We start from the raw sequence: 25479 nt of genomic DNA on the forward strand, positions 1-25479 counted from the left end.
AAGCTGGAATTATCCATAGAATAGAAGGCAGACTACTCCCTGAATGGTGGAGCAGTATGGTAGTATATCAATGTTGGAATAAGCATAGAGAGTGGGAGAGAATTATCAATAGAATAGAAGGCATACCTGAATGGTAGAACAGTTTGAATAAGTTTGAAACAATTCGAACAAGAGTTCAAATAAGTGCAGAGAGTGAGTGAGAATTATCAATAGAATAGGAGGCAGACTACTCCCTGAATGGTAGAACAGTATGGTAGTATAACAATGTTGGAACAAGTGCAGAGAGTGGGCGAGAATTATCCACAGAATGGAAGGCAGACTATTCTGTGATTGATAGAATGAGTACGAATGCTGGAAAAGTGCATAGAGTAAGCTAGAATTATCCATAGAATATAAGGCAGAATACTGAATGGTATAACAAGGCAATTGCACAAAGTTAATGCCGAATCGTATGACTGACTGCTGTGGATGTTCGCCCGCCCGCCGGCCAATCACCGGGCCGTACCTGCCGATTGTCTACCCGCTCTGCCGTTAATATTAATTTATTCCCAAAGTCTGTAATAATGGCGTCTATTTCGGGTGCATGCCGCCACGCTCCGATACCTCTCCTTGGAGGCGAGTCAAGTCGGGCCGACCTCGGCCGCTCCACTTTCATGCGAGTCAATTACCAAACTAAATCGTCTGAAAACGCGAACAAGAAAAAAACAATAACACACGGTCGATCTGGGGTCTTTAGACGATGTTTTGACTGTTGGAGCGTGAGGTGTGTCGATGTTATGTAGAATTGGTGCGATATGTATGTGATAATTGTCTATAGATACTGCTAATGTTGGGATAATTGCTGAGAGTGGGTGAGAATTATCCGCAGAGTCAAGGGCAGATTATTCCGTGGATGGTAGAACAGTTTGGTAGTGTACAAAAGTTAGAATAGGTGCTGAGAATCGGCGAGAATTACCCATAGAATGCAGAGGTGACTACTTTTCGAATGGTACGAGTAGACTACCAATTTTGGAATAAGTGCATAGAACAAGCTATAATTATCCATAGACTAGAGGCCAGATTACTTTCTCAATGGTAGAACGGAGTAATAGCGTACCAATGTTGGATTAAGAGCAGTGAGTGGGCGAGAATTATCCACAAAGTGAAGGCCAACTACTTACTGAATGGTAGATCAATGCGGCTGTTATATCTAGAGTTGAAATAAGTCAAGAGAGTGGGCGAGAATTATCCATAGTATAGAGGGTAGACTACTCTCTGTATAGTAGAACAGTATGGTAGAATACCAATGCTGGAAAAGTGCATAGAGTAAGCGAGAATTAACCAAATAAATAGAGTGCAGACTACTCCCTGAATGGTAGAACAGTATGGCAGATGTACCTGGAGTTTGAATAAGTGCAGAGAGTGAGTGAGAATTATCCATAGAGTGAAAGGCAGTCTACTCCTTGAATGATAGAATACCAATGCTAGAAAAAGCATAGAGTAGGCTAGAATTATCCATAGAATAGAAGTCAGACTACTCTCTGGTCCAGCAACCCTGTCTCTTTCCTTATACACTTTACATCATCATTACAAAGTAAGAGACACCCTAATCGTCTATTGCCACGCTAATTACGCAGATTTGTATTCCGGCCTCGAATGTTCGGCAATGTTCGCCCCTCCCTTCGGCAATGGTCGGCCAAATTCGCGCACGTGACCAGAATGGCAGCGGTACTATTGCAAAACTTCCCCTTAAGGAAGATCGTGGCTTCTAGCTGGGATCAGAGATCGACAGCTATAACTGTATTGTACAAAATATGCTTCTTTTTCACTTCTAATCCTTATCCGCATCCAATTGTGCATAGGGCACTGCATCGTAGCAATGCAGTGTTATCTTGGTCGTTACTTACACGAAGGCAAGGTGATCACTCCTGCGCTTCAGGGTAATATTAAATAAACATTGGAGTGTAATATCACTAATATTTATTTTCACCCCCCCCTGGGAATCGAACCCGGGACCTCCTGCAGGTATCTAAACATGCTAAGCATTACACCACAGAGGCAGTTTCTTCTTCTTTGACGCCCCTGTACCTAGATGGTGCATAGAGCACCGGATTTGATCAATAAAGTATCAACTCGATCGTTAATTATAAAAAATGTAAGATGATCAGCCGTGATATCCAGATTCTTGTATCTAAGAGTTGTAATACATTTGGCGGGATATAGATGACGAGAGTGAAGGAGCTTATCTAGGGATATTACTGTTGCATAGGAAAGGAAATGGAGAAGTAATGTAAGGTAGGAGGAGGAACAAAGCGGTAACGGTTGCATACACCTTGCTAGTCTAAAAATAATTTATTGAGAGATTTAAAAATATTTTTCGTTTAGCACGTTTAGGATCTTTTCGTTCTTCACCGACGACATGCACGTGCCTCATAATTCTCAGCCCTTGCAACGTTTCCCATGGCGTTTAATTAAAGAAAGTGTCTAATTTTTCTTGGTTACGGCGTGCGGCGCTCCCTTAGTAGTGGTACATTACTATCTGCCCTAGCACTGATACGCTAAATACAGGGTGTAATTTATTCATTCAACTTCCTATGAATAAGTTTACAGGTTTTTTTTACTTCAAATTGGACATTTTAAAAAACGAATTGGACTTTATATTGTATTTTATAAAAAAAAACCTTCTTCCTTTCCCAGAAAATAAATATAAGGGTACATACCTACATCCCCCATTAGCTACTGTTGTCTCCCATAAATTATTGCTGCACGTGTTAAAACTGTCACTTAGAATTGTATAGCTACATAAGGACCGTAGTCCATTTGATCTTCACATTCGTTTGATAATGCCCTAACAAGGCGAAACAATTGTCACAATATAATTTTTTATGTGTTTTTGTTAATAAAATACAACTTAGTAGACTCAAAAATCTGTGTTTGATTTAAAATTAATACATAAATTAAAATGGAGTTCTACAAATTAAACGCCAAATCAATAAATAAAAAAAAAACCTTTGAAATTTGAAAAATATATTCATATTAGTACAACATAATCGTATACCGTTAATGTGAACACCTGTCTACATCTTTTGTTCTCAAAACTACCAAGTCGTCAAGTGGGCAAGCCCGCGTGGCGCGCTGTCATCGTCTAGGCGCGCGATGTGCACTGAAGTTTTCGGACTACTTTGAATCACGAGAATATATTTTTAAAAATTCCAATTCAAATTTCGATATACAAGGCATCCAATTCGATTTGTTAAGCGTCTAATTTAATTTAATTTAATTTGGTAGTAAACGTCCAATTTGATTTGTTGGTCATCTAATTTGGATTGTAAAACGTCCAATTTTATTTGAAGGACGTTTGATTTGATTTGTAGGGCGTCCAAATTGGATTTCAAAACGTCAGATTTGATTTGTTTGGCGACTAATTTGGATTTATAAAGCTCCAATTTGGTTTGTAAAACATTTAATTTCATTTGTAGGGCGTTCAATTTAGATTTTAAAACGTCCAATTTGAATTGTTTGGTGATCAATATAGATTTTAATACGTCCAATTTGATTTGTAGGGCGTCCAATTTAGTTTTCAAAACGTTCAATTTAATTGTTTATACGTCCTATGTATTTCTAAGGCTTCCAATTTGATTTTGTAAACGTCAAATTTGTTTATAAGGCGTTCAATGTGATTTGTAAAACCTCCGATTTGTTAATAAGGCTTCCAATTAGATTTGTAACACGTCCAATTTGTTAATTAAATTTCCAATTTGATTTGTAAGACAGTCAATTTGATTATAAGGCGTCCAATTGGATTTGTAAACGTCCAATTTGAAGTGAAAAACCTGCATAATTCTGATTTTTCGATACCGCGAATAGTAGGGTGTCTAGTTTAATTCAGTAATAACACCGTTTGTACAGCACTAAGAACGGAGCCCGAGTGACTACCGAAACGCAATTAATATGCGCTAATCGAGGAAGGACATGCTATGTCCTAATTTTTCCAATTCCGCTAAAAGCACGAACATTTCCTTTCATACCATACTTAATGAAAAAGGTTCATTCATTATTTTTACATACTTCAAGTGCCTGAAAACCTCGCACGCTCCAAAGAAGGTGTTTGAAAGATCCCAGTTCTATGTATAGAATTGTTCTTCTTTCTTTGCTCCATCCAACTTATCGTCTTTGCAGACTGTTGGAGTCAGCTCTTCTCGTCCTCAGGCTGTAGGTCCTTCTATCATGGACAACGTCACCTAGGCCATGCCTTGGAATCACGTTATCTTTCTGCAGCATCCATGTATTTTTTTGTCTTCCTCTAGATGTCTTTCGAGGGTGATCCATGGCGATCGCCTGGTTTACAATATGATCAGGTTCTCTGCGTCCTATGTGTCATATGTATGGAAATATTGTGTATAATAATAATAAGGTGACAAAGCACGTGCAGTCAGTAACATGTTAGCAGGTCGACTGCGCGAATGATTTGAAGAACGCAGTTCATGATCGCCGTCTCGCTTCCGCACAGTTGAGGCGCGCAGTAGTTAGAGTGAATGAAATAAATAAAATTTCCAAACATAAATTACACACGGTGACACGGATCGTTCGACCATCGGATCGCGTGTCGATAGATTTTATCGTAAATCGCGGTTATATTTATCGAAACAATAAATTGAAGATCACACTTTTTGATATTTCAAAATGAAAAATGGGTCAATTTTAATACGATTTCAATTATTGTCGTCGAAAAAAATAATGATATTACACGTGATGACGTCACGAATTGTTGATTGAATGTTGATTACCAAGACAGAGGTTAACAAAGATTGTTTCCGTCCGCAGGGCTTCCCGGGTCCAAGGCGGACACGGAGCACCGGCGCGAGACATTCGGCTCCAACACCATCCCGCCCAAGCCGCCCAAGACCTTCCTCACGCTTGTCTGGGAGGCGCTGCAGGACGTCACGCTCATCATCCTCGAGGTGGCCGCGCTCGTCTCGCTCGGCCTCTCCTTCTACCAGCCCACGGACGACGAACGTGAGTAGCTCCCGCTCTGACCTGACCTGATCTGATCTGATTCTGCTCCATAACATCCTTAGTAGCTCTGACTGATTCCGCACCATCTCATCTTACATCATCCTGAGTAGCTCTGACCGACCTTACACTATCCTGCATAGCTGTCATTGATCCAACACCATCCTCAGTAGCTCTAACTGATTCTATATCATCTCGCTACTGAGTAGCTCTGACTCTTCCAACATAATCCTGAGTAGCTCTAATTGATCTTACACTATCCTGCATAGCTGTCATTGATCCAACACCATCCTCAGTAGCTCTAACTGATTCTATATCATCTCACTACTGAGTAGCTCTGACTCTTGCAACATAATCCTGAGTAGCTCTAACTGATCTCTAATACTACTCTCATAGCTCTTACTGGCCCAACGCCATCCGAGTAGCTTTAACTGATCCAACACCATTCTGAGTGGCTTTATCTGATCCAGTACCATCCTGAGTAGCTCAAACTGATCCAATACCATTTTGAGTAGCCTTAACTGATCCGACACCATCCTTAAAAACTTTAAATGATCTAACACTGTCCTGAATAGTACTGACTGAGCCAATACCATCCTTCGTAGCCCTAACCAATCCGACACCATCCACAAGTAGCAAGTTTCTTATCGGCAGAAAGAATGCAGTATCCCTTTGGGTGAAGGTGGCCGGAGATTAGTTTGGTTACTTGAACTACCCTGATACAATATAATCAATTAAATTCAATTCAATTCAAATTATTTATTTCAATTAATATACACATTACAAACTATTGCTAAAGGTGTAGAAGAATCCCGCTTCGGAAAACTCCCTCAGACACATGGAACAGATGAATATCCAATGAGATATTGTTCAACATAGCGGTATTATGCATATGTACAGACGTGTCATCCAAGTGCAGTGTAGATGTGATAATTTCGCACAATGTCATACTTCCTCATTGGAATGTGTGGGCAAACGTGTTTCACCGGACATTGTTTAAGTTTGGTCATGAGGCCTTTTTTGGTTTCAGCGTGGGTGACATTCCAAGCACTTTCAGATTTGTCTAAGCACATTTCATCGGTAATACATTTGCAAAGTGTAGGTCCGCCTCCATAGTGTGGTGGTTAGCGCGCTAGGCTACCATGCTGCAGGTCCCGGGTTCGATTCCCAAGAGGGTCAAAATAAATATTAGTGATTCTCCAATCTAATAATTATTTAATATAACCCTGGACTGCTACCTGAAGCGGAAAGCTGATTACCTCTCCTTCGTGTATTTAATGATCAAGATAACACTGCTTCTATACGATGTAGTGCCCTATGCACCATTGGGTGCAAATAAGGGTTAGAAGAAGAAGACATTTGCATCTGTTTTTTCATTTGTAATTTACATCAGACTCATATTTGACTAACTAACTCACCATCACACTGCTTTACTGCAGGGGTAGGCAGAGAGAATAGAATGGCACACCACACTCCCTCTTCTTTGACAAACATTCTTCGCCTCTTTTACATTTATATGTCTACTCAGGGGCGTGCATTCCATACAGGCAGAATAGCCGTGCCTATCCTAACTTACACATTGCTCACTCCTTTCAAGGACGTCGTAAATCAAAAATTGACAATTTTCAGTTGTACATGTTTTCGGAATGCCCATAAAATGTACTATATCCCAGCAAAAGAGGCATATTTTTAACTTAATATTTACCCGCTACAGGGCAGAACATGTTGTTTTTGCATTTTGAAGAAAAGGTATCTACTGCCTACCTTATTAAGTATGTCGTACTCGCTTACCTTACTTCCTATCTCTACTGTCTACCCTAGTAAGTAGTACCAGCTTACCTTACTTCCTATCTCTACTGCCCTAGTATGTAGTACCAGCTTACTGCCTACTTTGTCTCCTCATACATACCCGCCGATTATTCCGACTCCTGACCTGAACAAGCCACGATCATGTCAAGTTTTCCTCGGTCTTCTTCTCCTCCAATTTTATGAGTATTTCCTCTGTGGATGCTTGAATCGGATGACATTGTTATTTGGAGTTACTGAAAATACATTGCTGACCCCAAATCTGGGATTGTTATTTTGTCTTGATTACTGATAATTTGTTTTTCTGTTTGCAGCTTCATTAGAAGAAGAAGAAAGTCACTATGCGTGGATCGAAGGCCTCGCCATCCTCATTTCAGTAATTGTGGTGGTTATAGTTACAGCGTTCAATGATTATACTAAGGAAAGACAATTTAGGTACGTTCTTATATGATCTATATCATTTTATCCTCAAATGCTCTGGTTTATGAGATATTTGGTCCACTGGTCTCTAAGATTTATGGTCCATTGCTCAAATGCTCTGGTCTCTAAGATATATGGTCCATTGCTCAAATGCTCTGGTCTCTAAGATATTTGGACCACTGCTCAAATGCTCTGATTTATGAGATATTTGGTCCACCACTCAAATTCTCTGGGCTCTGAGCTGTTTGGTCCATTGGTCAAACGCTCTGGTCTCTAAGATATTTGGTCCACTGCTCAAATGCTCTGATTTATGAGATATTTGGTCCACCACTCAAATACTCTGGGCTCCGAGCTATTTGGTCCATTGCTCAAATGCTCTGATCTCTAAGATATTTGGTCCACTGCTCAAATGCTCTGATTTATGAGATATTTGGTCCACCACTCAAATACTCTGGGCTCTGAGCTATTTGGTCCACTGCTCAAATGCTCTGGTCTCTAATATATTTGGTCCACTGCTCAAATGCTCTGGTTTATGAAATATTTGGTCCACCACTCAAATTCTCTGGTCTCCGATCCATTTGGTCCATTGCTCAAATGTTCAGATTACCTTCTCTTTAAACAAGAAAGAAACAGTCAAATTAACGTTGCATCAATTGGATGCAGTGCCCAATGCACTATTGGTTGCGGACAAGTGTCAGTAGCAGTTGCCCTGCTAACTTGTGAATGCCCTGACTTGCATATTCTCCTTCATATTTCCTGGCTTTACTAGCAAAAAACGTTAACTCTAAAATCCCTGTTTGAATAATCCCTGAAAGTCTGGGTATTTACAGGACTTACGACCTACGATTAGGCTGGTGATTACTTTATACACGTGTGACGTTCACCATTCTACCCATGGTAGATCACACTGCTAATAATTTTGTAACTCCTACATATACCTCATTTTTCCCACAAATTATTTGTTTCCGTCCCTGAAAATGAATAGCTATATATCGTATGTATACTGGCAAAAAACGTTAACTCTAAAATCCCTGTTTGAATAATCCCTGTTCTTTAAAGCTTTAAGCCTGCATAAAATTTCAATTAATTTCAATTCAAACCCTTATCCGCACCCCAATGGTGCATAGGGCACTGCATTATATAAACGCAGTGTTGTCTTGATCCTTAACACACGAAGCAAAGGTGATGAGCCCTCCGCTTCAGGTACCAGTCCAGGACAATATTGAATAAATATAAAAGTGAAAAATCACTTTTATTTGTTTGACCCCCCCTGGGAATCGAACCCGGGACCTCCAGTACGGTAGCCGAGCGTGCTGACCATTACACTACGGAGGCGGACAAAATACCCGCTATCAAACTTGAGTTGAATTTACTTTTAAAACCACATAAATATGACATTTCAAACTACTTAGTGTATTTTGTCAGTTTATAGAATGTTGAAATCTTTGTAATATGCATCGTTAAGTCAAAATTTCATATTTTCGACTTAACGTTTTTTGCCAGTACACCCACGATATGTTGAGATATGGATATGATAATCTTAATATTAATGAGAATGTAAATAGAATGTCCGCCTCCGTAGTGTAATGGTCAGCACGTTCTGGAGGTCCCGGGTTCGATTCCCAGGGGGGTCAAACAAATAAAAGTGATTTTTCACTATAATATTTATTCCATATTACCCTAGACTGGTACCTGAAGTGGAAAGCTGATCACCTTCCCTTCATGTGTTTACGATTAAGATAACACTGCGTTTGTATGATGCAGTGCCCTATGCACCATTGGGTGCGGATAAGGGTTTGAATGAAAAACAGAAGGTCAGAAGGCAGACTTCCACGTATCGCCCTTCAAGGAAACCCTGAAGGACGCAGAACCCCAGGCAGATCTCCGAAAGGTAAAGAGATAGCTGGCGGTCAACATCCCAAGAGCGACAGGCGGAGGCACAGACAGATCCTGAGGATCTATAAAAAGACGAAGAAGAAGATTTGAATGTATTTTTGTTTTATTTGCAGAGGTTTACAATCGAGGATAGAAGGTGAGCACAAGTTCTCGGTGATCAGGCAGTCGGAGGTGAAACAGATCAGTGTCGGGGACATTGTGGTCGGGGACATCTGCCAGATCAAGTATGGGGACCTGCTGCCCGCCGACGGCGTCCTCATCCAGAGCAACGACCTCAAGGTAAAGTGTCCTTCATCATCAAAACCTACACCAAAGAAGTTATAGGCACTCTAAAGAAGGCAAGAAGGTTGTCCGCCTCCGTGGTGTAATGGTCGGCATGTTTAGCTACCGTGCTGGAGGTCCCGGGTTCGATTCTCAGGGGGGAGGTGAAAATAAATATTAGTGATTTAACACAGTAATATTTATTTAATATTACCCTGGACTGGTTCCTGAAGCGCAAGAGTGTTTGCCATTATTACTTACATGACCTTGCCTTCATGTAAGTAATGATCAAGATAACACTGCGTCAATTTGATGCAGTGCCCTATGCACCATTAGGTGCGGATAAGGGTTATAAATAAACAAAAAAAAAGAAGGTAACTAATACTATTTTCCACTGCTGGATATGGCCTCTTCCCCTTATTTCCATTTCCTCCGGTCGGATGCTGCTTGCAGCCAGTTTCTACCCCCCACAGCGACCATGTCGTCGGACCATCTCTTTTGGCGTCTTCCGACACCTCTTTTCTTCTCCCAAGGTCTTCGTTGCGAAATTCTTGGGGTCCATCTTATGGTGTTACTGCTAACGGTACTGGAACACTTTTGATTAGGAAGACGGAAACGCGCAAATGAAGACAATCTTTTATTTGTTAAAAATTACAAAGTTTTAAATGTGAAAATAACAAAATTAAACCAATATATTGAATGTTACAAAACACAAGGGGCGAGAAGAACAAAGCGACACCAATATAAAAACAGAGCGAGCGCGGCGTATACACGCTTTGAATATGTACTGGAACACTTTTGATTAGGGAGACGGAAACGCGCTAATGAAGACAATCTTTTATTTATTAAAAATTACAAAGTTATAAATGTGAAAATAACAAAATTACACCAATATATCGAAAATTACAAAACACAAGGGGCGAGAAGAACAAACCGACACCAATATAAAAACAGAGCGAGCGCGGCGGCGTATACACGTTTTGAATATTATTTAATCTGAGCACACATAACTTTGTCCGCCACCCCTTATATACGATTTTAAAGGAGTTACATGTGGTGGGGACAATATTATAAACAAAATATAAGTCGATGAACTGCGTCTCTTTGTTCTTCTCGCGTACATTTATTAACTAACTAACTAACTAACTAACCATCACGCCGCTTCTCCGCAGGGGTAGGCAGAGAGAATAGAGCGCCACACCACTCTGTCTTTGCAAACATTCTTTGCCTCTTCTACATTCATGCATCTCCTCATACATACCCGACGATTATTATGACTCCTGACCCGGCCGCTTTCAAGTATTTGACATACCTGATTGTGCCAAGTTTTCCTCGGTCATCCTCTGCTTCTTTTTCCAACTACATTCGCTCCATTAATTTGTTTAACCGTTCTTTCTTCACTCATACGCTCCACATGTCCAAACAATCTCAACACACCTTTCTCAATTTTATCGATAATGCTTATCTCAGCCTTACATTCTTTCCTTATTTCATCATTCGAACATCTATCAACCATCGTTTTGCCACACATTCGTCTGAGGGATCGCATTTCGACTGCATTCAGTCTGCTTTCATCCTTCTTTTGCCAACTCCATGCTTCGCTTCCATACATAAGGGTTGGAACCAGAACTCCATTGTGTACTGCCAGTTTAGCTTCCGCTGATAGATTTTTATTTGCTAAAACTGATACATTTATTAATACTATTTTAATACATGAATTATTCTGAAAAATACACAGATTTTGGAAGAAACATATGGTCTTGCAATATGTGTCGCCTACTTTCAAAATCCCCCAGATCCTTTTGACGATTTTTGATTTATGACGTTCTTGAAAGGAGTGAACGATATGCTTCAAATATTAATGATGGCTCTTTCCTAATGGTTCCAGATCGACGAGTCGTCGCTCACGGGAGAGTCGGACCATGTGAAGAAGGGGGAGTCCTTCGACCCCATGGTTCTCAGCGGGACGCACGTGATGGAGGGCTCCGGGAAGATGCTGGTCACTGCGGTGGGCGTCAACTCGCAGGCCGGCATCATCTTCACACTCCTGGGGGCCGCCGTGGACCAGCAGGAGCAGCACAACAAGAAGATGAAGAAGGGTAGGTGGACCGATCAGGTCTGGCCACTTAACTAATGTCTTATATCGTGGTCGTACAGGAGAAAGTGACCAACTAACACAACGTAAAATGTTCAGGAGGGCCATTTAAGTCACTATTGCTTGGCAACAAAATAAACACCAATGCAGTTAGTCATTTTTAACTAGTCAATATATTATACTTCCAAGATTAAAATCCTTTGGGATCTTTTCAGGGCAATATTAAGCTAGTAAGATATCAAATGTCCGTCTCCGTAGTGTAATGGTCAGCACGCTCTGTTCGATTCCCAAGGGGGGTAAAATAAATATAAGTGATTTTTTCACTGTAATATTTATTCAATATCACCCTGGACTGGTACCTTAAGCGGAGGGCTGATCACCTTTCCTTCATGCGTAAACGATCAAGATAACACTGCGTTTATATGACGCAGTGCCCTATGCACCATTGGGGTGCGGATAAGGGTTTAAAAAATATAAAAAAAGATATCAAATAGGCAATGATAACGTTTTTGTAAAACAATGCACTTGGTCACTTTCTCCTGTATGACTACGATATGAGGAAAACCTGTCTGGGAGTGTGGAAGTACATAGTCTTCCAAGCAACGCTTCTTTTAAGGTGGGGACTGGCTTCCACATTTCATCGTAACGTAACATTCGCGGCGAGCATCCGACTTCGGATGGAGCACTCGGAACGCTGTACTGACTATTCAACTCAATTTATTCAATAATTAATATATACATTACAAACTAACATTTAAGGCGTTAAAAGTAAGCAAGAAGACTCTTGTTAAATGTGTAGAAGAATCCCGCTTCGGAAAACTCCTTCGGACACGTGGAACAGATCAATATCCAATGTGATATTGTTCAACATAGCGGTAGGTCTTCCTACAGGCATAACCATCGGCAGGTTGGTCCTGTGTATAGGAATGTGGAACAATCTGTGCCGACGCTGTCTTAGGTGACTATACGAATGCTCGCATCGTAACGTGTTACGTTACGACCAAAGGACTCTGGTCAGTCCCCAGCTTTAGAGGTGTATATCGCTCACTCCTTTCAAGAACGTCATAAATCAAAAATCGACAATTTTCAGTTGTGCATGTTTTCAGAATGCCCAGAAAATGTACTATATCCCGGCAAAAGAGGCATAATTTTAACTTAATATTTACCCGCTACAGGGCAAAAAGTGTTGTTTTTGCATTTTAAATAAAATATGTTGTTTAATTATTTTTTAAAAATGTATTTAATATTTTACAAATGGGGAAAAAACCTTCAGGTTTTTTCTAAAAACACCTGTTGTACAATAAAAAGTTCAATAAGTTCTTCATATTTATTTTTAATACATTGTATTGTAATTTTAAACTTTAAAAATGTTCTCCTGAAAAATCAAGTTTATTGATATGTATGTATGACGTTCTTGAAAGGAGTGAGTGATATGGGCATATATGAACAGGTTTGTCATGTATCACTCAACATTGGGTGCTATGCCAAAAAAAAAAAAATTACAGTTTTGTCTGCGGAATCTCTCCTGGACAGGTTAAGTAAGTCGATAGAGTCTTGATGATCTCATTCACTGGGGACTGTATCCACCCTGCTGTGGTTCCATGAGCTATGGCGTACTAGGGCGGGGAATCCCCCAGCACCCAGTAGCGAGATATGATGACCAAAATTTAATTTTCAATTTGGGTCAAACGGGATCTGTGATTCGTCTGTCAAATATATATTTTAAAATTCATAATCTACTTATTATATGAACGTTTAATTCTTTTTAACTAAATCTACTTGTTTAAATAATTTTAAAATGTTGAATTCGTGCCTGTTTTCTTGTTGTAACATTGACACGTCCAATGAATAATGTGTGATCTGCAAAACACTTATTTACCAGGGAAGGATTAGTAATTTTTGGTACAATTTTTTTATATAAGTACCGATATAAGAATGTGTGTGTCATACGTGATATCACTGTTTACTGAAACTCAAAAATATCACTGTAATGATTTGCAATGGTATTCAAAGTATCTCTTTATACTGGTACTCAAAGTATCGCTGTATACTGGGACACAAAGTATTACCGTATACTGGTACTCAAAGTATTACTGTATACTGGTACTCAAAGTATCACTATATACTGGTACCTCAAATTATCGCTGGGATAATCCCAAATATTACCATGGGGACTGTATCAACGATGCTGATGCACGCCTGCATTGTCTGCAGATCTGGCATTGTTCATCGGACTTGTCGATATATTAGGTTTCTGTAATTCAAAGTCGTCCATTCTCACATATTTACCTTTGAATTTTACAAATTCAAAATTTAACCTTTAAAGGTTGGCACACAGTTTGTGACACATTTGATTATGTTCAACCTTTTAAATTAGATGTATACTATCTGCCTACCCTTGCAGAAACTGGCGTCATGGTTCGTCACTTAGTATTTAGAAATGTTGAATATATTTTAGACATTTTGAATTGAAAAAATTATAATTGAATTTAAAGTTATAGCCATGATGAATTTGGGCAATTTCGGGTTGAATTTTGGCCATTTTGCGTCGGATTGCAGATATTTGAAAATGGACGACTCCGAATTTGAATATGTGTCCCCTCACTATCTAGTAAAACTCCCCCACCCCCCGCCCCTAGATGCGATGTCACCTGTATCATAATATTTTTTTATATATAATATTAATATTTTTTTTAAATTCTTCCAAAGCGACTGAATTCAAGAAATCATGTCGAAAGTACACATGCATGACATCTTTAACCTTTCCCTTCCGGTGCTAAAATAAAACGCGCGTCCCGGTGTTGGGTAGTCACTACACAATAAAAAATTAGCGATTTTAAATCGGAAAAATACTGACATTCACAGCTAATCCCCTCAATCAATTATAAATGAAGTAAAAAATTATAATAATTTAGATTTATTTGCTGAAAACATTAAAAAACCATCTGGCAACGGTCACGGAACAAGCATAGGTCCATTCCTACGTGAAGCTCCTACCATCAAGACAGGTCGTGAGTTACATGACTCACGTAGGTCTTGGCAGTGAGCTGTAATACGGAGGGAGGTCGCAATAGACCTAATATGGTCGCGGTGACATAAGGGATGCAAGATCCCCTGACCTCAAAAAAAAAATAGGTCCACTCTTGTCGGGAGCCCAAAAGCTACTGTCGCTAGCCCGCTAGCCAGAGAACATTGAGCTTTGAGCTCCTCATGTTTGCACAGTGCAAGTATGCAAGAGTGAGATGCGAATATAGTGTCGCGGTTCCCGCACACTCTTCACGCGCTATTTATATATGTAATACCTCCGGTGTACCCCATAAATTCTGATTATTATTTTTTAAATCAATGAGTAAATATGTTATGGAGGAATACCTAAAATATTAGCCTTGTATTTATTATATTTATAGAGATATTAATGGTTTTTAGAAGCAATGTGTACGAGGTACACAACACCGGGAAGGGAGGGTTTAAACCATATTATATAAATAAAATCTCACAATTTGTTTTAATGGCAAAAATATTATCAAGACACAATTTATGCAATTTTTTTCTAAATTATCTTTCGCATTCATTTTATTCCATACTTTTTGATAAGCCTGTCAGAATTAAAATTTACTTATTTTGAGAAAAATTTAATCATTATATTAATACAAGACGAAACACGAAAATAGATTGTGTTTTAATATTTATTAATTATAATCAATTTTGAAATTCTTCAAAGTGAATCCCAATTTATATAATGAATTTTTAATTATGCAAATTATGTAATTTGAATTGTATGATATTTAATAGTTTTTCATTTAAATGTTGGAGTGGTATAAGAATACTTCGTTGCAGTGTTTTACCGATATTTTAACCTTTTAACCGCGTTAACTTTGTTCCTGAGAGACGCCCGTGCGCGGCGGTATTTCGCCGTTTTTTAAATGATTACTTTTATCATGTATTTAGTTAAGAAACTATTTATTTTCCTAAACAAAAACGTTCAATGGGATTCATTGTGCCTTATTGGTACACTATAATACGCTTGTGTCACATTATTCTTGAAATATATCGTAATATAAACAAATAAGATCGTAACATAAATAAATCAAAGCACGCATCGTGTGTCACTCTTACCCACTGGCGATGCGTAGCGTCGAGAGTGAGACAGATATAGGGCATGATTATGGCGCGGACTAATTACCGGCCGCAAGAAAAATCAGGGATCTGTTCTTTTATTTATCCTTGCGATGTTACAAATCATTAGTCAGATATTTCAACAGATGTCATAAGGCCAAGGATTGACGTATTATTTTATCCAAAGTTCCACACCATGAAAAAATCCCTCCAAGTTGAACTGAGGTTCGAAACTTGGAGCAATGTAAAAACACATACGGTTATGTCAGCCGCGTATGGGGCATGTTATATGAAAACACATACGGTTATGCGAGCCGCGTGGATCCGGTTAATATGGATTGATTTATTTATTTAAACTTCATATACAGAAAATAAATAAGTACCCTAGAACGGGGCTACATGATCTTTGATGTGTTACTTGAGCCCAGTACAAAAAAAATATTTAGATCGTGGTATTGATCGAAGTATCGTGACAATAAGTGTCACCTGTCAGGGAAACAATGAATCGTGTCAATACGTTTATTATTGTAGACCAAATACAGATTTAATTTTTTTTTTGTACTGGGCTCAAGTAACACATCAAAGTCCAAGTAGCCCGTTCTACGGTACATTGGCGGGCTTATTGCTAAAAAGTAATATTTTCCAACCAATCAAAAACAAACACCTCCAGAACGGTAGCCGAGCGTGCTGACCATTACACTACGGAGGCGGATAAAAAATATTATTTATTATTTCAATATTGTTTATTGTTCGAAGCGCCCGACTACAATGTGTTAATTCCCCTTCACATACGAGCGTACGTGATACGCGTCTTTTTTCCGCACCATTGCGCTAACCCTGTACCAAACATATTCAATGCGCGGCAGAGAGGGAACACGCTCACCAAAAAGTACATCAATTCCGTCCTAAAAGCATGTATTGTGACAAAAAAAATCAGGTAAAAATATACAACAAACTTTGTTTTCATAATTCTGTAGAATTTTTTTTTTCTACAGACTCAGAAAATAACCTGAGCTAATGAAGGTCATTCGTATACCGGTCCAACTATACTTGTAATATTTACTATTTTATAATTTTTTCTTTTTTCTTTTCATTTTCCCCTCTCCACCACCCGATGCACGTTGATGTCACCCAACAACCATTTTAAAATTTGAAAAAAAAACACCCACCAAAATACCTGCCTGCGCCGTCGTAAAAATGTAAACAACACTCTTGGGCGCATGTCGCGTTACGGCAACACCGCTCGCCCGACAGAAGCCAAGAAGTTAAGGAAGAAGAAGAGCTTGACAGGTAATCATTTTATCGATCTATTTATTTATATTGGATATTAAAAGCATTGTTAACTTTGTGATATGGTAATATAACACTCTCCTTATCATTCATCGTTCATTTAGTGTAATACCACTTTCAAAACACTACTTTGTGACCGCCGGTTTTGGAATAATCATTCCGTCATCAGGTCAAACGTAGATCAAAGTAAAATTGTTACGGTCAGACATTTATACAATACTAAGATTTGAAAGAGAGAAAGAAGTTAAAGGAACATATGGGAATGTTTTTAAAAGTGGACTTGAAGCTTAATTAAATTGGTTATTTACTATGGGTAACCAATTGAAAAGATTCTACTTCACGACTACTGGTTTCGGAATTACTATTCCCTCATCAGGTTGACTGTAGACTGTTTAATAAGAGTGTTATATTACCATACCATAGAGTAAATAATGCTTTTAAAATATGTACAAAATATATTTCCATCCCAATCAGGTAGCCAAAAAGTAACCATTACTCTTTTTCTCCTTATCATTCATCGTTCACTTTGTGTAATACCAGTGAACGATGAATGATAAGGAAAGGATGGTAATATGTTTTGTATTTTAAAAGAATTATTAACTTTTTGGAATGGTAATGTAACACTTTCCTTATCATTCATTGTTCACTTTGTGTAATACCACTGTAATACCAGTGACCATAAATGATAAAGAGACGGATGGTAATATATTTTGTATTTTAAAATCATTATTAACTTTTTGGAATGGTAATGTAACACTCTCCTTATCATTTATTGTTCACTTTGTGTAAAACAACTTTTTCTGAGTGGTATTACACAAAGTGAACGATGAATGATAAGGAGAGTGTTATTAATTTTTTTATAGGCTGGCTGTTGATAGCTTTATAGTTTCCGACTTAGTTTTAAAAATATCAATACATATTGTGTATATGTTTAAATCTTTGTTTTAAAATTTTATACCCCAAAGGGAATTGTTATCAGGATTTTAAATATTTATTTTAGAAAGACTATAACAATTACTTATATCGGATTTCTATAAAGCTTTTAACAAACCATGTTTTTTGTTGTATTTTATGCATTTTTCTTATTGTCTATTAAATCCTTCTAAAGTAATTTGTTTCTGCATACTTCGCTCACTCCTTTCAAGAACGTCATAAATCAAAAATCGTCAATTTTCAGTTGTGCATGTTTTCGGAATGCCCAGAAAATGTACTATATTCTAGCAAAAGAGACATATTTTAAACTTAATATTCACCCGCTACAGGGCAGAAAATGTTGTTTTTGCATTTTGAAGAAAAGGTATTGTTGAAGTATTTTTTTAAATAATTAAATATTTTTCGAATGGAGAAAAAACCTTCAGATTTTACCTAAAAAGATCAGTTGCACAGTAAAAAGTTCAATAAGTGGCTTGATATTAATTTTTAATGCATTATATTATATTTTCAAACTTTAAAAAGGTTCTCCTGAAAAATCAAGTTTTTTGATTTATGACGTTCTTGAAAGGAGTGAGCGACTTATAAAACCCCATAGATTGATGTTTTTATCAACAAAAAAATACTTAATATTCTTTGTTGCGAAAAATCGTAAATATTTATTTATACCCTACCGACAACGAACCCAGGGCCTCCAGTTTGACAGCCAATACGCTAAACACTACATCATTACTTACATGAAGGCAAGGTGATCACTCTTGCGCTTCAGGAACCAGTCCAGGGTAATATTAAATCAATATTACAGTATATTATTTTCACCCTCCTGGGAATCGAACCCGGGATCTCCGGCACGGTAGCTAAACACGCTGACCATCACACCACGGGGGCGGACAGAAAGACATTTTAAGAAATAGCGGTTGTCAACAAATGAATCTTACCTTACTTTACCTTACCTATTCAACATTACCAGAAATACTACAATTAACCGCATTATGGATACTTATAATGAAATGTTTAATGACGTAGATATATTTGGGAAAAGCACTAATTCCATAAAAAATTATATAAGCAGGAAATCAGGTGAATGATTGATCGTTGGCGTTTGTTCAACAAGCCAACTGTTTATAATCCCTGTTTGCTGGATGATTTATGTTGACATGGAATAGGTACTACACACACACACACACACACACACTCACCCCAACCAACATAACTTTACAACATTTTGAGTGTGTCCAAATACTTGTTCACAAAATCTGGATTATCTCCAATTACAGGAGTTATTTTCATATTATTTTTTGACATCTCATCAAAGATGAAGAATTTGAGTAGTGTGGTTGTCAATAATGGGTAAAATTGGTGAATGTTACACGTGTGTAAAGTGGCCACTTAAACCAGCCGATGACGGTCGTCAGCCCAGTAAATGACCAGACTTCCATATTCTTCTTCATCTTTGATGAGATGTCAAAAAATAATATCAACGTAACTTTCGTAAGAACAGCATTATCGGAGGACTTTTTTAATTGGCCATAGTTTTGTCAATTAATGTTGTATTATATATTGTTTTGGCTGTAAAAATCCCAAATAAAATAAAATAAAATAAAATAAAAATAAAATAAAAATTACCCAATCAAACCTTACCAAACCTAACCTCACCTTACTGACTATAAAAAAAAATTATAATGACTTATAAATATCAATCTCTTGGGTTTAATAACACAAAATACTTTGAAATTTTCTTACATATTTTTTCTTTATATATAAAATAAAAATGCATTTTTAGTCTTAGACCGTTGCCCCTCTGCATTTTGATGGAATTCATATTTGAGGAAAAATAATGAATTCTTTGATGTGATTTTAGACTTTTGTATTCTTTTCTGTTTTCCTTTTTCTCTTTATCGTTGTACAATACCCATTTAATTGCTTGTTAAAAATTTAGGTGAAAATGCATTTTGTTAGTTCTCTAATCGGCTGTCCAAACTCAAAACACAGTAAGGGACATTTTTTTGCATTTATGAACTAAGTTGATTCTACTTAGTCCAAAAATGCAAAAAAAACATACTACAGAAAAAATGTCGCTTACTGTGTTTTAAATTTGGACAGCCGTAATGTGTCTGCATTTTTGGTGTTGTGATTTAAACCATTTTTTTTAAATATTTTAAAGTTTTCACTTGGCAACTGATTCCCTTGTGATCTTATTAAATATTCAAATTTATTAGTGATGATAATAATAATAAATGCTTTATATTCGTAATAATTAATTTTAAAAATGGTGTGGCTTTGGATTCTTTCTGCCTACCTCTACGGAGAAGCAACATGGTTAATTAGTAAGTTTGTTAATATTGTATTTTGGGAATCGAAGTGCTGATTGAATTTGAGCCATTTCGAGTTGAATTTGAGCAACATCGAGTTGAATTTGAGCCATTTCAAGTTGAATTTGGGCCATTTTGAGTTGAATTTGAGCCATTTCAAATTTTATTTGGTCCATTTTGAGTTGAATTTGAGCAATTTTGAGTTTAATTTTACCATTATGTGTTCCATGGCTAAAATTCAACTCAAATGACGAAAACTTGGCATTATCCAAGTATTTAAAATGCTTGGCCATGGTCAGGTCGGGAGTCGGAATAATCGGCGGGTATGTATGAGGAGATGTGTAAATGTGGAAGAGGCGAAGATTGTCTGCAGAGGCAAAGTGGTGTGGTGTTCTATTCTCTCTGGTGTGGTGGTTATTTAGTTAGTTAGCCTCGTTTTTTTTCTTTTTCTAAACGTAAACTAAACCAAACAAACCAACCCGTCTTTTCTCCACAGACAGAGAGAACAGAACGCCTCACCAATCTATCTTTGCCTCTTTTACATTCACGCATATCCTCATACATCTTCTTCTTTGGTCTCAATCCTGCGGATTGGTCTGTAGCGACAGATGACATCTCTTTCGCCATTCTCCCTATTTTCGGAAGTCCTCTTCAGCTCCTCATACGTGGAGCAGCCCATGTCTTGGTTTAAGTCGCTCAGGTGTTGGCGGCGTGGGCGTCCTCTGGCGTTTATTCCCTCGATCGTCCCCTCTATCATTTGGTGCAAGAAACCCTCTTGTCTTCGCACGTGGCCAATCCATTCGGCGCGTCTTTTGGAGATCCTTTCCTTATTCTGGCTTCTGACCTGAATGCGCCCGAGTATCTGAAATTATTGTTAGGTCAGCGGTATTAGCTTGACCGGTAGCTAGGGTTACTAACCGAGTTTGGTTGTGGTCGCCCCAGGGGACGAGGAGACGGGCACGGCGGGCGTGACCGGCAACAACCACATCCCGGTTGAGGAGGACAACCACGTGGAGAGCAGCGCCCCGGCCAGCGGCGGCGGGGGAGAGTCCGGCCACAAGAAGGAGAAGTCCGTGCTGCAGGCCAAGCTCACCAAGCTGGCCATACAGGTCTCTATCATTATTTTTATTTTATTTCTATAAATGTAATGATATCGCTCACTCCTTTTAACAACGTTGCATGGACGATGGATGTTTCATCTCAAGATGAGACACCTATAATACTGATATGTCATAATTTAGTGTCTGAATAAATTAAATAAAATAAAAATATATCGCTCACTCCTTTCAAGAATGTCATATATCAAAAATCGTCAATTTTCAGTTGTGCGTGTTTTCGGAATGCCCAGAAAATGTGCTTTATCCCAGCAAAAGCGGCATATGTTTAACTTAATATTTACCCGCTACAGGGCAGAAAGTGTCGTTTTTGCATTTTGAAGAAATGGTATTGTTTAATTATTTTTTAAATACACTAAATATTTTTCAAATGGAGAAAAAACATTCAGGTTTTACCTAAAAAGATCTGTTGCACAGTAAAAAGTTCAATAAGTGGCTTGATATTTATTTTTAATACATGTTTTTATATTCTTAAACTTTAAAAACAATCTCCTGAAAAATCGAGTTTTTTGATTTATGGCGGTGTTGAAAGTAGTGAGCGATATGTGTATTTATTCATTTACGTTTTTGAAAACTAACAGAATATTTACAAAATATAATAAAATGATGATGAGATGGTTTGGACATGTGGAACGTATGAGTGAGGAAAGAATGGTTAAACAAATTTGTGAGGCAAATGTAGTTCGGCTGTCCAAACTTAAAACACAGTAAGGGACATTTTTTGTGTAGTACTTTTTAAGTAGAATCTACTTAGTCCAAAAATGCAAAAAAACATACTACAAAAAAAAAAGTCCCTTACTGTGTTTTGAGTTTGGACAGCCGAGTTGGTAAGATCACTTTACCTATAGCAGTTGTTGTAGCCGATCGAAGCGTGAGAAGTCTATCAACCAATTTGTCTGGAATACACAGCTCTCTTTGAAATATATTTCAAATTTCGCCACTAGACTTGATGATAGATTTAACTTGGTTCATTTGGTTTACAGATTGGCTACGCCGGCTCCACCATTGCCGTGCTGACGGTCATCATCCTGGTGATCCAGTTCTGCGTGAAGACCTTCGTGATCGACCAGAAGCAGTGGAAGACCACGTACATCAACAACCTGGTGAAGCACCTCATCATCGGAGTCACCGTGCTCGTGGTGGCCGTGCCGGAGGGCCTGCCCCTTGCTGTCACCCTCTCCCTGGCCTACTCTGTCAAGGTCAGTCCAACTTACTTACTCCGGCCTTCTACTTGGACCCAGTATTGAACAAAGGCCTCCCTCTTGGACTTCCACAGTTGTCTCTCTTCCAGTGCAGACCTGCCTCTTTGCTAATGCCATCGGACCATCTTGTCACGCTTCTAGGCCTCTAGTCAAGCAGCTGCTTCGTCCATCTATCATCAGACATAGATGCTACATGACCTTCTCTTTCTTTAGCTTTCTTCTTGTATCCGGTATTGAACAAAGGCCTCCCTCTTGGACTTCCACAGTTGTCTGTTGGACGCAACTCTCTCCCAGTGCAAGCCCGCCAATTTCTTGACCATCTTGTCTGGGGCCTACCCACGCTTCTAGGCCCCTAATTTTAGCAATTCGATGAATTCAGCTATTTTTTTAATGTGAATTTATTTAGATATGTCTCTCACTCCTTTCAACAACGACATAAATCAAAAAACTTGATTATTCAGGAGATCGTTTTTAGGGTTTAAGAATATAATAAAATGTATTAAAAATAAATATCAAGCCACTTATTGAACTTTTTACTGTGCAACTGATTTTTTTAAGTGAAACCTGAAGGTTTTAATCTCTATTTGAAAAATATTTAGTGTATTTAAAAAAATAATTAAACCATACCTTTTCTTCAAAATGCAAAAACAACACTTTCTGCCCTGTAGCGATTAATATTAAGTTAAAAATATGCCGCTTTTGCTGGGGAATAGTACATTTTCTGGGCCTTCCGAAAACATGCACAACTGAAAATTGTCGATTTTTGATTTGTGACGTTGTTGAAAGGAGTGAGCGATGTGTCTTACTAGTGGTTCATTCATTTGTATATTTTATACAAATTTATCGAACCACTGGTAAGTCACAAGTAAATGATGAAGGACAACGCCTGGTGTAAATTTGTTTAATTTTGGTCTAATGGGTTTGTCGGATTGCAGAAAATGATGAAAGACAACAATCTGGTGCGGCACCTGGACGCCTGCGAGACCATGGGCAACGCCACGGCCATCTGCAGCGACAAGACGGGCACGCTCACCACCAACCGCATGACCGTCGTGCAGTCCTACATCTGCGAGAAGCTCTGCAAGGTCACGCCGCGCTACTCCGACATCCCGGCCCAGGTGGGCGAGACCATCGTGCACGGCATCTCCATCAACAGCGCCTACACCAGCAAGATCATGGTGAGCCACACAACTCCACTAGTCTATCCTGCAAGGTCATGGTGAGCCACACAACTCCACTAGTCTATCCTGCAAGATCATGGTGAGCCACACAACTCCACTAGTCTATCCTGCAAGGTCATGGTGAGCCACACAACTCCACTAGTCTATCCTGCAAGATCATGGTGAGCCACACAACTCCACTAGTCTATCCAGCAAGGTCATGGTGAGCCACACAACTCCACTAGTCTATCCTGCAAGGTCATGGTGAGCCACACAACTCCACTAGTCTATCCTGCAAGATCATGGTGAGCCACACAACTCCACTAGTCTATCCAGCAAGGTCATGGTGAGCCACACAACTCCACTAGTCTATCCTGCAAGGTCATGGTGAGCCACACAACTCCACTAGTCTATCCTGCAAGGTCATGGTGAGCCACACAACTCCACTAGTCTATCCTGCAAGATCATGGTGAGCCACACAACTCCACTAGTCTATCCAGCAAGGTCATGGTGAGCCACACAACTCCACTAGTCTATCCTGCAAGGTCATGGTGAGCCACACAACTCCACTAGTATATCCTGCAAGATCATGGTGAGCCACACAACTCCACTAGTCTATCCAGCAAGGTCATGGTGAGCCACACAACTCCACTAGTCTATCCTGCAAGGTCATGGTGAGCCAGACAACTCCACTAGTCTATCCTGCAAGGTCATGGTGAGCCACACAACTCCACTAGTCTATTCTGCAAGATCATGGTGAAACTAGTCTATTCTACGCAAGGTCACACCGCACTACCATCGTGCATGGCATCTCCATCCACACCGCCTGCACCAGCAAGATCATGGTGAGCCACAAAATCACAGCCGTCCAACACCACTTGCCCAACTTGCCACTTGCCCAACAAAAATGCGGACCTCGCGTCTCAAATATGGTACTCTCGAAGGACCAGTAGAAATACAAGGAGAATTTTGGTTTATCCCTATTAAAATAATTGCTATATGTTATAGCTAAATATAAGAGCTATGTATAAGAGGACGGTTCCAAACAAGTGAAAGATGTATGTTCTTTATTGTTAGTTTCCATCGCACTGTGTCAAAACCAACATGAGTTTCTTCTGTGGATTAGTGTGCAGGAACAAATGACATCTCCTTCGCCATTCCGGTCTACTATGCGAAATCCTCTTCAGCTCCTCATACGTAGAACAGCCCATATCCTCGTATCAGGAAGTTGATAACATTCTGTGTTCTTTTGAATTCTGTAATCTTTTGGACTAGTCTGCAACAACAAATGACACCTCCTTCGCCATTCTGGTCTACCATGCGAAACCCTCTTCAGTTCCTCATATGTTGAACAGCCCATTTCCTCGTATGAGAATATGGGCTATTGGCAGCATTGCTAATGAATGGAGAAAGTAACGTTGGTGACGTTCTGTTTGCAGCAATCGCAGGACCCGGGCGGGCCCATCATGCAGGTGGGCAACAAGACGGAGTGCGCGCTGCTGGGCTTCGTGTCGGCGCTCAACCGCAGCTACCAGGCCGTGCGGGACGACTACCCCGAGGAGTGCTTCACGCGCGTCTACACCTTCAACAGCGTGCGCAAGTCCATGTCCACCGTGGTGCCCTACAAGGGCGGCTACCGCCTCTACACCAAGGGCGCCTCCGAGATCGTGCTCAAGAAGTAAGACCATTTATTTATTTTTTTATTTATTTAATATATTTACATTTTTAAGTATAACATAATACATTTTCAAAACATTTATACATACGGCAAACTTTTATATTTAGATTCGCTGTGCCTCTCCAAATAAGAGACTGAGCTCTTGTGCTTGGAGAGGGACTTACACTCATGGTTTAATGTTTTATATAATTAATGGTGTAATAGTC

General features: G+C 39.0%; 1 protein-coding gene across 11 annotated transcripts in view; it reads left to right on the plus strand.

Moving 5' to 3' along the window:
- PMCA (plasma membrane calcium-transporting ATPase 3) overlaps positions 1 to 25479 on the plus strand; it is a 206005-nt gene that overhangs the window by 108462 nt on the left and 72064 nt on the right. For all 11 annotated transcript variants that reach the window (XM_088273876.1, XM_088273896.1, XM_088273930.1 and 8 more), the window contains exons 6-14: positions 4804 to 4995; positions 7113 to 7233; positions 9228 to 9393; positions 11264 to 11474; positions 16841 to 16876; positions 21061 to 21227; positions 22217 to 22432; positions 23371 to 23613; positions 25035 to 25273. In XM_088273876.1, coding sequence (XP_088130002.1) covers positions 4804 to 4995; positions 7113 to 7233; positions 9228 to 9393; positions 11264 to 11474; positions 16841 to 16876; positions 21061 to 21227; positions 22217 to 22432; positions 23371 to 23613; positions 25035 to 25273 — 1591 coding nt within the window. The remainder of the gene's footprint in view (positions 1 to 4803; positions 4996 to 7112; positions 7234 to 9227; positions 9394 to 11263; positions 11475 to 16840; positions 16877 to 21060; positions 21228 to 22216; positions 22433 to 23370; positions 23614 to 25034; positions 25274 to 25479) is intronic.

The sequence above is a fragment of the Brachycentrus maculatus genome, unplaced genomic scaffold (genome assembly GCF_059751285.1).
Source record: "Brachycentrus maculatus isolate JH-2025_06_01 unplaced genomic scaffold, ASM5975128v1 h1tg000033l, whole genome shotgun sequence".
Classification (NCBI taxonomy): Eukaryota; Metazoa; Arthropoda; class Insecta; order Trichoptera; family Brachycentridae; genus Brachycentrus; species Brachycentrus maculatus.